Raw genomic sequence first — 12,933 nt, 5'->3', positions numbered from 1 at the left:
CCACACCCAGCACAAGGCAGGGCTCGATCTCACAACCCTGAGATCATGATCTGGCCTGAAGTCAAGAATCAGACACTTAACCTGAGACACCTAGGCGCCCCCATCCTTAGGGCTTTTTAGATTTAGAAGGGAAATCTGTTTTGGCATTAAAAGGTATGGGGTAACTGGGTGATAGACATTAAGGACAGCACATGATGTAATGGACACTGGGTGTTATATAAGACTGATGAATAGTTGACCTCCACTTCTGAACTAATAATATATGTTAATTAATTGAATTTAAAGTTTAAAAATTAAAAAAATAAAATATTTATAAAAATGTTCACAAAGAAAAGGTAGGGAACGTCAGTTCTAAAATAATAAATTCATTAAAAAATGTTGAAATAAGGAAGACTTTTCTAATCTTATTGCTACTTTATTTCTAGGTCCAGTTTCTTTAGAGAATGGATGTGGCAGAAAAGCCACTCGAAAGAGAGTCTATTTAAGTGACTCTGATAACAATTCAGTGGAGACCGGTGAAAGTCTAAAAGCCAGGACTGGAAATAACCGGAAAGTGCTACGGAAGTGTGCTGCCGTGGCTGCCAATAAGATAAAGCTCATGAGTGACGTAGAGGAGAACTCTAGCTCTGAAAGCGTCTGTTCTGGCCGTAAGCTGCCTCACCGTAATGCTTCTGCTGTGGCTAGAAAAAAGTTACTACATAATTCTGAAGATGATCAGAGCTTAAAGTCCGAAATTGAAGAAGAGGAGCTAAAAGATCGAAATCAGCCATCACCACTGTCCAGTTCTCATGCTGCCCAGAATACTGTGAATGAGTCTGAAAACGGGGATTCAGAGTCAGAAAGTGATTTGCGAGTAGCCCGCAAAAATTGGCACGCCAATGGTTATAAGTCGCATGCTCCAGCAACTTCTAAAACAAAATTTCTGAAAATAGAGTCTTCTGATGAAGACTCCAAAAGTCATGATTCAGACAATGTACATAACAGAACTGCTGGTCCATCCACGTCTGGGCAGAAACTTAAGGCAGAGCGCGTCTCAGAGGAAGAGGAGGAAGCAGATTCTGAACCAAGAAAGTATGCCAGTAGGAAATACAACACAGGTCGCAAGAATCTTACTTTCCTTAAAAAAGCAAAGATCTTCAGTGATTCGGAGGATTCCGAATCTGAAGAGCAAGATCGAGAAGATGGCAGCTATCACAGAATGGAAACAAACCTGATTAAAGGGGGTTCGAAGTGTGAACCAACTACTGGGTCCCAGTGTTTCTCAGATCACGTATCTGAGACTGATTTGGATTCAGATGATGACACTGCAAAAGAAAAACCAAACCATTTTAGGAAAGGTAATTCAAAACCTATAACCTTGACTCACTGGCCTGTTCTCACTGTTCTCCCCTTACAGCATACGTTGTTTGTTTTTCCCCATGAAACTTCTCTTCACCAGTGGTTTTCTGTCCACCCCCTGCATTCTCAGTCGTTTCTGTGCATCCCTCATGTTCTGTGTGCATGCATAACTGGTTGTCAAATATGTTTAGTTTTATTCACATGACAGGCAATCTTGACCTTAACAGCTATTTTTAGTAAGATTTCACTTCTTGTATTGGCTGTGGGTTTCAGAAAAGCGGAGGCGAGCACATTTATAAGCTGTGGTGTTAGCCAGTTTCAGAAGGGGAAAGAAAAGGGCAGGAAAAGGTATATATAAGTAAGAATAACAGCAGCGGCCACTGAGCTGTTCTGTGGGTCAGGGAAATTGGTCTCCATGCTTTACGTGTATTAACTAGTTAAGTCTTCGTAACTTTTATGAGCTAGATATTACTATTATTGTCCACTTTACTCATGATAACTCTGGGGCACAGAGGGGTGAAATCACTTGCTGATTTAAGGCTGTATTTATTCTTGGCCCTTGGGGGCTGATGACAGATATTGAAGAGCAGGAGGCAGCTAAAGCTAAGATTAAAGGTGTTGGTGTGATTGGAACTTGTGAAGTGAAAAAAAGTTTCAGGGAGGCTGAGGGTCAGTGATTAGTTTGCATACCCTAGTGCATTGGTAAAGAGAGGTTAGTCTGTATTCATGTAAATAAAATGTGTCAAGTGTGTTGTGCATGTAAATAGCAAGCAAGGCACGGGGTGTAAGTGCTGGGGATGTGCTTGCTTGTGATTGGTGCTGAGGCCGCACGAAAGGTCACTGCTCTTATGCATTAAGAGCCCGAACATTCACTGCCATCCTCCTTCCAAGGTAGTAAGAATTCCGGACTTCGATTGTTGAAAATGTTGGGCATTTAATTTCGTTACACATACTACTCTTAAAGATTAAAGGAATACTCTTAATTTTTAATTTTTAGATTCTACATCACAAGACCATGGACAAAGCAGGAAAGTTTCCAGGAAAAGGGTCTGTTCCAGTGACTCAGACAGCAATTCAAAGGTGGTTAAGAAGTCCTCAAAAGCCAAAACGGGTCTCCTCAGGACTCCTCGAAGACGTGCAACCACCGCTGCCGGTAAGCTGAAGCTCACGAGTGACGTGGAAGATGTCAGTTTAGACAGCGCATGCACCAGAAGCAAAAGTGGAAGGCAAAAGCCCCTCCGTTCTGCGTGTGCCCCAGCTAAGACAACGGCGAGTGATTCCGAGGGAGACGTCAACTGTGAAGTGCCAAATGAGCAGTGTGCTTGCCCCGGGAGGCCGCCCGCAGCCAGCTCGGAAGGCAGTGCGAAAAGCATTCATCCATCTTTAAACGGAGACTCAGACTCTGAAGGGATGCCCAGGCCCGCACCCAAGAGCAGGCACACCAGGAGTCACAGAACAAATGTTGCACCTTCTAACACAAAGAATTCCTCGGTTGGGTCTTCAGAGGAAGAGTCAAAAAGCCATATTCCAGGGGGTGAGATGGGTCGAAAATGTTCTTCGGAATCAGCTTTGGTGCAGAAAGCTACTGCAGAGAACGCCTTTGAGGAGGACCTGAATTACGGGCTGCGCAGGTGGAACGGCAGGAGGCTCAGGACCTACGGGAAGGCCCCGTTCAGCAAGACCAAAGTGCTGCGGGAGGCGCAGGGAGCGGCCGAGGCGGAGGTGAAGAGGAAGAGGCCGCATCCTGAGCCCCAGCGCGGGCAGGCGGCTGAAAGCGGAGGCGCTTCCAAGCTGGGGGCCGACCCCGGCCCCAAATCCGACTCCGAGTTGGCGTCTGTGACTGAATCAGATGTGGACTGTGCCGATGACGCGAAAACCAAAAAGAGGAAAACGAGAGGAAAAGCAAAAGCGGTGAGAAAAGGTAAAGCTTGTGCAGCCGCCGCATCTAGAGGCGCGAGGCGGCAGAGACAGAGCAAACGGCCTAGGCTAAGTGTGGACGATAACGACTGGGAGGACTTGGACTATGCAAAATCGAAAAGAGGTCTTCGACGTTCGAAAATAAAAACGAGAAATCAGGGCAGAAGGACCGTGAGATACCATGATGGGGATGATGACAGAAGCTTAGAAAATGTGTTAGATTTTGATGATTGCACCTTATGACCTTGAGAGAAAGCCAGTTCATTGAAAGAGGAAATGGACTGGAATTTATGGTGAAAGTTGGCTGTTGAAATTATTTTTGTCCTACAATTCAGGGAATATATTTATATTTTTCTATGAAAAGTTATGAATGTGACTAAATCATGACTGTTATTTTTATTTGCACTTGCTTGCCTTTGTAGCAGCGCTCAGCACAGGTGCCAAAATATGCTTCATTTTGGGGGCAGATCTACTTTGACAGTATTTAACTACAGATAGCAAGAATTTGAAATCTGTTCAACACTAGACATCCTGGTTATCAAAACCGATAAGCATTACTCTCATGGTAGCAAGTGTCACGCAGTTACTTTCTGAGCGTGTCAGGAGGTGGTAGTTTCTAACCCCTGTCCTGTTGTAGTCGAACAATTTCACGTGACCTATGTTTACAGTTTCCTCATAAATATTGTGTGCATACTGACATTACAATCATGGGAAGTGTAACCATGATTAGTAGGTGAGGTACCTACCACTTTTTTTTTCCCCCCCTTTCCCTGGCTACTTGAGCAAAATGCATTATACCAGATTTGGTCATTTTCATTGAAATGGTTTCTTTCCAAATGCTGTTGGGTCTTTTTTCTCTTTTTATTTTTAAGGAAAATATCATCACTTTTATTTTATAAACTTGAATTTATAAAGTGCTGGTAAATTATTTTTTAAAATGTTTTGATTGTATATTTTAAACCTCTAAGGCCCCGACCATAGTCCTAGCATTTTCTTTTAAATTGTGCACTAACAGAATGCTGTATAATTTGTCTTTCCAAGATCTCCTGGTTTCTATGTAAGGGATTTAACCAAAATCTTGGTCTTCCATAGTCTTACTCTGTGAAATAGAGGAGTTTGTGTGCCTTAGATTTAGGAAAAGTGTGTTCTTTAATAGAGTGTACAGGGCCAAGAGAGTATTTAAATTATATGTAGTTTCCCCCCATTTCCATTGAGATTGTAGAGTTGAGTTTTGTTAAGAGTGCAATCGCAGATCTCATCTATATAGGAAAATAGTTAAACGTCATTCTCCACCTCTTTGTTTTAGCTTACTGCTGCCATGTGCAATCCCAGGCATTCTTTGCAGGGGCAACTAAGTGTATCTTTACTAGTGACTTCTAGTTTAAATCTAAGAAACTGTCTTGTGTTGTGGGAAAATAATTTTGGAATCCATTTAAAGTGAAACTTCTATCACATCATCGAATACATCAAATAAGTACACTTATTTTCAAGCCAAATATTTTTGCTTGATAGGTTGTGCTACTCCATACAGTGTAGGTGGCCATTCCTAGCTTGTTTGTGCCTGAAGATGGACTTGATTCAAATGGTTTACATATTTTGTAGCGAAGGAGTATGTTACAGTACTCCCACCTTTGTTATTTATTGGCCCTGTGTTTGGTTCCAGACAAAATTAACCCTTTGCTCCTGTGTATCCTGAAGGTGGCAGGTGTGGAAAAACATCAGACTCTGGTGTCAGTGTTAGGGAATGTTCTTAAGTGTTGTTACTTTTCAGTTATCTGTCCCATTCGACATGGTAGGAGGTACTTTGTACTCTGATGTAAGGGGAAGGATATTTTTGGACATTACCAACCGAGATAGGTGGGATAGACCTGCCCCTCCTTAGGTTGTTTAGAGAGCTTTCACCACTTTAGAACTATGATGCTCTTTTTATCAAAGTTTGTGTTTAGTATCTGGTAGAGAAAGCGATTCGGGAGAATTGTCCTTGACTATTGACCTGAAAACATTAATGGAATGTTCTTTACTTCCTGAGTTTTAAGCAGTGGTGATAGATGTCCTACCCATTAATTTATTTAAACTCTTCTAAAGCTTCTCTGTTTTATATCTATTCTCAGGGTTATAACTCCATGTTTACCATCATCTGCAAAAAGGTACCAAAAAAATCCATAAATACAAATATAGAATATGTTCATAAATACATAAATTCTTTTGGTAAAGTGAGACTTTGATCATTTAGGCTTCATCAGTAGAACTGTTATCTTTTGGACTGAATTAACTGGTCAGAGATTGGCTGGTCAACCAATTACTAATTTTTCTTTTTGTCCAAAATTGTTAGGCCTTTGTGTATAGAAAGCAGTGTTTTGGTTTCACCTGGGGAAAAAAAAACCAAGAATTTGGCCTCATGACGTGGAAGGTGTGGTTGACAATGGTAGCTTCTCAAGTTCTGGAGTAAAACTAAGGGATTGTAGTGAGAATCATGTTTATGGGTTTTTTTGGTCATGGTGCTATTCCTAAGGTTAACTTTGAATATGTGACACACACTCCTAAGTACTTTAAGGAAAATTAATAAATAATTAATAGTTCAAAATGTTTACATTGAGCACTAGAACATGTTTGACTTTTTTTCTACTTCTCTTTATGCGAAATGCGCAGGGATTTAATGCACGGATGTACTTTAATGTGTTTGGGATCAGTTTGTATTTACTTGTGAAAAAAGACAAAAGCTTGCAGATTGAATGTGAACTGATCCGGAAGTAAGTGCTATAGCTTTTCATTGCACTTGAAGTCACTTAATGGTGTATATGAACAACAACAAAAACTGCTGTGGTTGTGTATGTCCAAAGTCCTATGATTTTACTCATTTATGGTTGAAAAAAAGGGCTGAGGTATTTAGATTTGAGTTTTGATTCCTTTGAAAGACTATTAAGAAAAAAGATGTCAAACATTTAAGAAATAGGTGAGGTTTAAAAACATTTTTTTTTTTCCATATCAGACTTACTTTAAAAGGGTATACCGACAATGTGTAGTAACTTCTGAATAAAAGGGAAAGTGTATCCCATTTTCAGATAATTTTTAGGGCGGTCATTCTCCCTTTATTATTTTAGGGGAAAATCTCTGATTAAATCCTTTCTCAGTTTAGTAATTATTTGGAAAGAATGGTAAAGCATTTACTCACAGCTTCTAAGTTACAACACAAAAGTTTCTTCTAAGTAGTAGAGAGTTGTACCTAAAAAGCGAATTAATTTTATAATACGAAAATGGGGAGAAAGAACTTACGTTTGGGGAAAAGGCACTTCAAATCCTAGAATTGCAAATGAAAAAGGAGGTATGAAGCAAGCCAATAAAAAGGCCATCTTGAAGGTATTACCGTCCAAAAATAAGAATAAGACTTGTCACTAAATCTTCACACTCCATTGGTTGCTGACATCTTAGGTAACAGTTCTTAGAACAGCCTTGGGTTCATACTACATTCCCTCCCCCTCTTCTAGCCTTTTTTTTTCTTTAGAATAATCAGAAGACAATTTGTTAATTTCAGTGTATCGTTTTAAAAATTACATGGAAAGGACTTCAATCTCTCGCCCGTGCACATTGAATTTGATTGTGCCCCCTGAAAAAAATGAGAGGTTTGTGTATCGGTAGAATGCAAGAACATTGTTCAGGGTGCTGACAGTAATGTTTTCCTTTCTACTCCGTTGTATTGTTTTTTTTTGAGTAACTTTTAAATGGCTAGAACAGGTCTGTTTGACTTGCCCTTCATAGCTGAAATACCAGCTGTGTCCTTTTCATCCATGTTAAGTCAGCATGTTTCCTTTATTCGGCATCTCGGAGTTGTCCACAAACACTTCAGTATCTTACGTTGTATGGAAATTGTAGTTGAGTTGTTTTCTGGTGTGATGTAGTGGGACACAGCACCCTCACTGCGGGAGAACTCTCCGTTACTATGTAAGTCCATCTCTCAACTTCTGCTGTGGATAACAGGATGTAATAAAGCAGAAACTGTAAGAAACTTGCAATGTCACTGTTTAAAGACTGCCTGATTCTAGTATTTGGGAACAAAGACCAAACCAAGTAAAATTTGTCAATGCTAGGGAGAAAATGGAACACTGTGGAAAAATCTAGTCCAACAACTAGATTAATCGCAAGTGCTAATACCACTTGGTAGCTCAAAAGTTGTGAATTAATGGAGAGGATTAAAGTGTAAAGACAATAATGGTGAGGGCTGTGTTGTCTTTTCTCACTTTTTAATTAAGATTTTTGTAGCTATTTTCTTAAATTATAGATGTTGCTGAAGGGTACGTGGGAATTCTCAAAGTTGGGGAGATTTTTACTAGTCACTAATAATCTGCCAAGCTGGTTCCTTAATACATTGTGAACTTGGTGGAAAAATATCAAGACTTTTACTTGGTGTCTCCTTAAGGATTGCTTGTATGGATCTGATGTAGGGAGGTTGGATGGGGACAATTACAACATCGGGGTCTTACAGATCTGCAGGCTCTGTCTTTGGCAGCATGTAAGTAACTGTAGCGTATATATCTATTTGTCACGACTGATCATTTCATTGAATTATCAGTGTTTGAGCATATTTTCTGGTCATGCTTTAGTTTTTAAGGTAAGTTTTGTCATTTATTAAAACCTTTAATGGAATTTGAACTCCTAAAGAGGCATTCTGACTGACCTAACTGAAATGAGATGACCAGTTACAGTTTGCATGGATTGGAGCAGCCAGCCTGGCCTACAGGAATATTATTTAGAGGTTATTACCTTTTTTGATCTGTGGTTAAGTGTTAAAACAATCTTTCATTTTTAATATATTGAAGGTAATTTTCTAGGTGTTGATCCATACTTAGTCCTTGGACCGTATGCACACATTCAGTTCACCTGTGAAATTCTAACCATTTCACTGGAGCCGGACAAAAAGGAAAATCTTTAATTTTCCACTCCCACACAAGATCTCTCAAACTTTTCTAAATTAACTCATTACCACAACTCACGACTCTCAGTTGTCATCTAGGAACCAGTTTTAATTTACTTTTTTAAGTCAATTACTAACAAATAGTAGAGTATAATAAATTTAATGTTATCCTTTTTTTTTTAAACTACTTCAAGCCTTCTAGCTGATTAATTCTATAAGGTCTGCAATAGGCAGTCAAATTCCCTTGCAACTCATCTTTACTCTTAAACAGCTCGTTTTTCTCTCTCAAACCACTGTCCATTTGTGATTTCTTTCTCATGCAGGCAGAATGCAGGGCCACACCCTGTCGTATGGGCCAAGGGGGGCTGAAGGGAGTTGAAAGATGGGCCTGAGAGGGAGTTGTCCTTGCATTGTCTGTGCCCTGCTGCTTTTCATTAGGGAAGTAATAAAGTAGCTTGAAAACCAGGGTTGATTTCTGATACCTTACCCTGCCCAACAGTTTAAAATGCTTTGAGATCTCTCTCAAGAAGTTCATTAAACCCAGAAACCAATATTGCACTGTATGTTAACAAAAATTTAAATTTAAAAAGTTCAGTAAACAGATATAGGATCCCTGAATTCATACTTCATAGAGCTTTTGTCAGATTTTTAGAAAAAAAAAAAAAAAAAAAAACTGTAGTAGCCATCACAAGTCTTTGAGAATCATGACTGTTACCAATTAACTGTTTTCTGGGGATGAGAGAAAACCTTAGAGTGATGAGCTCCATTAGCTGTCAAAGCCAAACAAAATTCTGTGGTGCCATCACTGAGTGTGTTGAAGACTTTAAATAGAGGAACTTAAGTGCATCTGTTCAACAATAAAAGTGACCAAGCTAGCAAAGAACAGCTCTTGATTCTGGAATTATTTCTGACAATCTCCAGACCTGAGGTGGCCATACTGTAGAAGCTGACTTCTCAGTGTTACCAACTCCCCCAGAAAACAGAAAGGTGTTCAGCTCGGGGAGTTACAGAAAACACAAGAGACTTTCTGGTGTATGGGATCTTTTTGGAAACTTGTGCTTTGGGAGGGATGAATATCAGTGATAAATGATGTTTTGCTTCCTGAGTTTTGATCATTTCATTGCTTCTCAGTGAAGGGCAGACAAGAAAGAAGGCATCTCTACTAGCTCTGATGAAAGCCTTGCTCGAGAGAGGTTACTGTGATTTGCAACTGAAAGGTTTCCCCTCTGTGGATTTACCACGAGCCACAGCAACCAATAATGTCAGTACTTCAAAAGTATGTGAAATAGGCTAGTACATTTTCATTCTGATTCAGACATGCTTCCATCTTTTTCCATTCTCAGATTTGTTTTTCATACTCCACAAGTAAAATGCTGATGAGATTGAAAATTTTCATGCTTCTACGGCAATGATGTGAAGTTTATTTTGGATCTAGGAAAACAGTTTTGTATTAAGAAGTATCATAATTGGAATATGATTAGTCCTTAAAATAGAGAAACTAGAGATTAATTGCTTTGAATCAAAACTGTAATGTCTACATCCAAGTTCCTTCTATTCAACACAGACCATCTTAAAGCACACAGTGATACAGTTTAAAGTGGCCATCTCGGTGAACTGTGAGGGGTACTGCTGCAGATTGGAAGTTCTACTCTAGGAACGAGGTTTTTGCCATATCCAAATAGAGCAGTGATGCCTCAAGCTCTCATTGACTGCTCCAAATCACCTGACTGACCAAGACCATCTGGGGCAGGAGGACTTGGGGGATGGTACTGACCTGTTAGTATTCAGTGACGCTATCACAAATGTATTGTTAGAGCAGTGTCCTCCAAAAGTTTTAAGCTTGTACCCTAACATACAAATTGGACTTGATCCTGTATATATTTCTAAAAACTGTTTGTAGTTTTCTCAAGGAGAATAAAGCACTTTATAATTTACCAAGTTCTCTAATAAAATTAACACTGACTTACATGTATGCATTATTATTTTAATTTCCCACACTGTCACTCTTCTGTCTTCCTGAGTGCTTATATCTTTATTCTGTGACATTCCCATTGTAGGGCTAAGACTAGAGTTACAGCTTCATCAAGTTGGAGTGGCTGTGCACAGTAGAATTGACTCCGTTATCCACCCCAACACGGTTACATATTTGAAGTGCAGATTTTCTTAAAGTACTTTAAAAAGCCTACTTAGAGTTGCTTTTGTAGAATCTTGTTTCCCCTTATATTGGATTACAAATAAGCATTTATTAAAATGAGACTGTATTTACTGGGCTCCTAAATTTCATCAGTATATCAAAAAGGAATTAGTTGCTGCCACTTAAGTCCTTTTGTCCCACAGAAGTGTTTAGTTGTGCTAGGATTTTATCTATACTATCAACTGGGTATGTTGTTGGGAATGAACTGGTTATCTACTTCTGGTGTGGTTTCAACATGCAAATGGAAGTAGTTGAGCGACGCTGGTTGTCTTCATCCTGTGTAGGCCAGATTTCACCTTAATTTTGTTACATATATACAAGAACGTTTGTCTGTTGTAGCCTATTAATTCACATTCTAGTATTTGCCTAACATTGATTTAATGTGCTGAAGATTCACTTTGGATCTAGGATTGCTTTGCAGACACATTAGTTGGTAATTTTAAACATTCCTGAGAAAAGGCCTTTCTGAAAACACTGTGGGCCGCGCGCTTTCTCGTGGTCTCTGCTGCTTGTTGGAGTGACCGCACAGAGCCCGGCCAGGCAGGGGAGGCTGTGCTGACCAGCAGTCCGTGATGACGAACTTAGCCGTTGAAAATGCCATTTTTGCAATGCCTGGGGACTTACATTGAACAAACCACCTTTAGAAATAGAATTTCACTGGAAAAGTATAGAAGTCACGTAATTGGCAAAAGGGACTGATGCATTTTGGGGGAGTTGCTTTTACTACAGTAGTTCTAACCTCTTCTGGGAGAACTCTAACAGGTCTTGGAGAAAGCACAAGCACATCTATGAAGTGAGTTTCACAGACTGAGGGTAAAACCTGAAGGGCTTTCCTTCTGAGAGCAGAAGATCTTTTCCTCAGTTCTCATTCTATTAATGAACCTGTCAATCAACAGAAGCCCATTTTCACCTGTACTCATTTGCGCTTGGTGGCAGAAGGGCAAACCTCTCCGTTCCTAAAGGAAAAACTAGGAAGGTTGGGTGGTTGGGAGTTTCACTGCGATAGAATAATAGCATTACTTGAGAGTTGACAAAAATGAGTCCTTATTTTCTCATCCTTAGTGTTTCAAAGGGATAGAGTGGGAGAGAGAGTCCAGATGGGGAGTGTGAGTATTTCAGTGGTCTCTAGCCTGTTCTTACCAACTGCTGAATGTCTGCACACGAGGTGGGGTCCCACAAACTCACCCCCCAGCGAGGCTTGTGTGCCTTTAAAACAGTTCTGGATAGCTTGACTTAATGGCTGCAAGGCTAGATTGCCAACAGGTAAGTCCTAACTTTCAGCGGCAGAACTTCAGGTGCATTTTTATCAAGACATACAGGTTTTGCCTGCTATCTGAAAGTAGGGCGTTCCTGTGAAACTTCATAAGCCCAAATGGGATAAAGCAAAGACGCAACTACCATTAATATATATGGAAAAAATTGAGGGCATTTGCAGACTTTGAAAAATCATCTCTCAGGCTTCTCTGATACCTTAGGACCTATCTTACTAATGGATGCACAAAAATCAGTGTAGATCAAGCCCAGATGCTCAGACCATTCAAGAGCTCTGGCAGCAGGGGGAGGAACTTGGTGGGCCGCCCTTGGCGCTCAAGCTGTGTGCTGCCTCTGTAGAGGCTCTCAGCAAAACCAACACCAAGCACTATTTGAGCTTTTTGCCACCCCCCTTTTTTAAAGATTTTATTTATTTGAGCGAGCCCAAGCAGGGGGAGCAGCAGGCAGAGGGAGAGGGAAAAGCACGCTCCCCGCGGAGCAGGGAGCCCGATGCGGGACGTGATCCCAGGACTCTGGGATCATGACCTGAGCCGAAGGCAGGCGCTTAACCGACTGAGCCACCCTCGCGCCCCCCCCCCCTTTTTTTTTAATAAAAGTGAAATCCTCTTCTGTTTCTTTCGGTTAGCAAAACCAGGTAGATCTTTTGTAAAAGCGAAGTGACATTGTGTGAACTTTCAAAAAGCCTAGGAGTGCATTAATTAATCCTGTATTTGAAATCTGAAAATCTGGCTTTGAGACATTGGCAGAATAAAACTGATTTGAGCCCACCTAAGCTGGTAAACTTGGAGTAGTGGGCACAACATTATGGGGCTCCTCAGCACAACTGGGATGGATCTCAGGCCACACTTGGAAAATTGCCTCTCCAGAGTACTTTCAGTCCTGCTCGGTGGATCCTTCCACAGTTCCTAGCTCTCAGCTCCAATAACACTCCTCAAAGGAAGCTTTCCTTGCCCTGTGACTGTATTCTTACGGCCCCCCTGCACCTCTTCGTTCTTACAGCAACCAGAGTTAACATGTATAGAATTAGTTTGTTTTGGATTCTTTATCCTGATCCTCTGGATGCCCGGCCTATACCTAGCTCGGAAAATTGTTATTCAAATAATAATGAAACCAGGATTTAATAATTCCAGTTATGTAAAAATGCTCAAATATTTGAAAAATGGATCTAGGATTAAAACCATATTTTAGTTAGATAAAATGAATAGGCAATTCCTTCTTCTCTACTGGTTCATGTTTGTTTTGACTAAAGGTGTTGGAATTCAAACTTCAAGGACCTTCTTGAGGCAGAGCTGTTGCCGCGTCC

At 40.4% G+C, this 12,933-nt stretch overlaps 1 protein-coding gene across 4 annotated transcripts in view; it reads left to right on the top strand.

Annotated features, from left to right (window-relative positions):
- The window catches only part of BRWD1 (bromodomain and WD repeat domain containing 1), a 116,380-nt gene that overhangs the window by 101,460 nt on the left and 1,987 nt on the right, over positions 1-12,933 (top strand). For 3 of the 4 annotated variants that reach the window (XM_032392635.1, XM_032392633.1, XM_032392634.1), the window contains exons 40-41: positions 426-1,337; positions 2,336-12,069. In XM_032392635.1, coding sequence (XP_032248526.1) covers positions 426-1,337; positions 2,336-3,498 — 2,075 coding nt within the window. In that variant the 3' untranslated portion in view covers positions 3,499-12,069. Of the gene's footprint in view, positions 1-425; positions 1,338-2,335; positions 12,070-12,933 lie in introns of those variants that run through there. The other variant, XM_032392636.1, reaches the window with a different exon arrangement.

The sequence above is a fragment of the Phoca vitulina genome, unplaced genomic scaffold (genome assembly GCF_004348235.1).
Source record: "Phoca vitulina isolate PV1807 unplaced genomic scaffold, GSC_HSeal_1.0 scaffold68, whole genome shotgun sequence".
Classification (NCBI taxonomy): domain Eukaryota; kingdom Metazoa; phylum Chordata; class Mammalia; order Carnivora; family Phocidae; genus Phoca; species Phoca vitulina.
The sequence above is the reverse complement of the archived record's forward strand: the minus strand, read 5'-3'. Positions and strand labels throughout refer to the sequence as shown.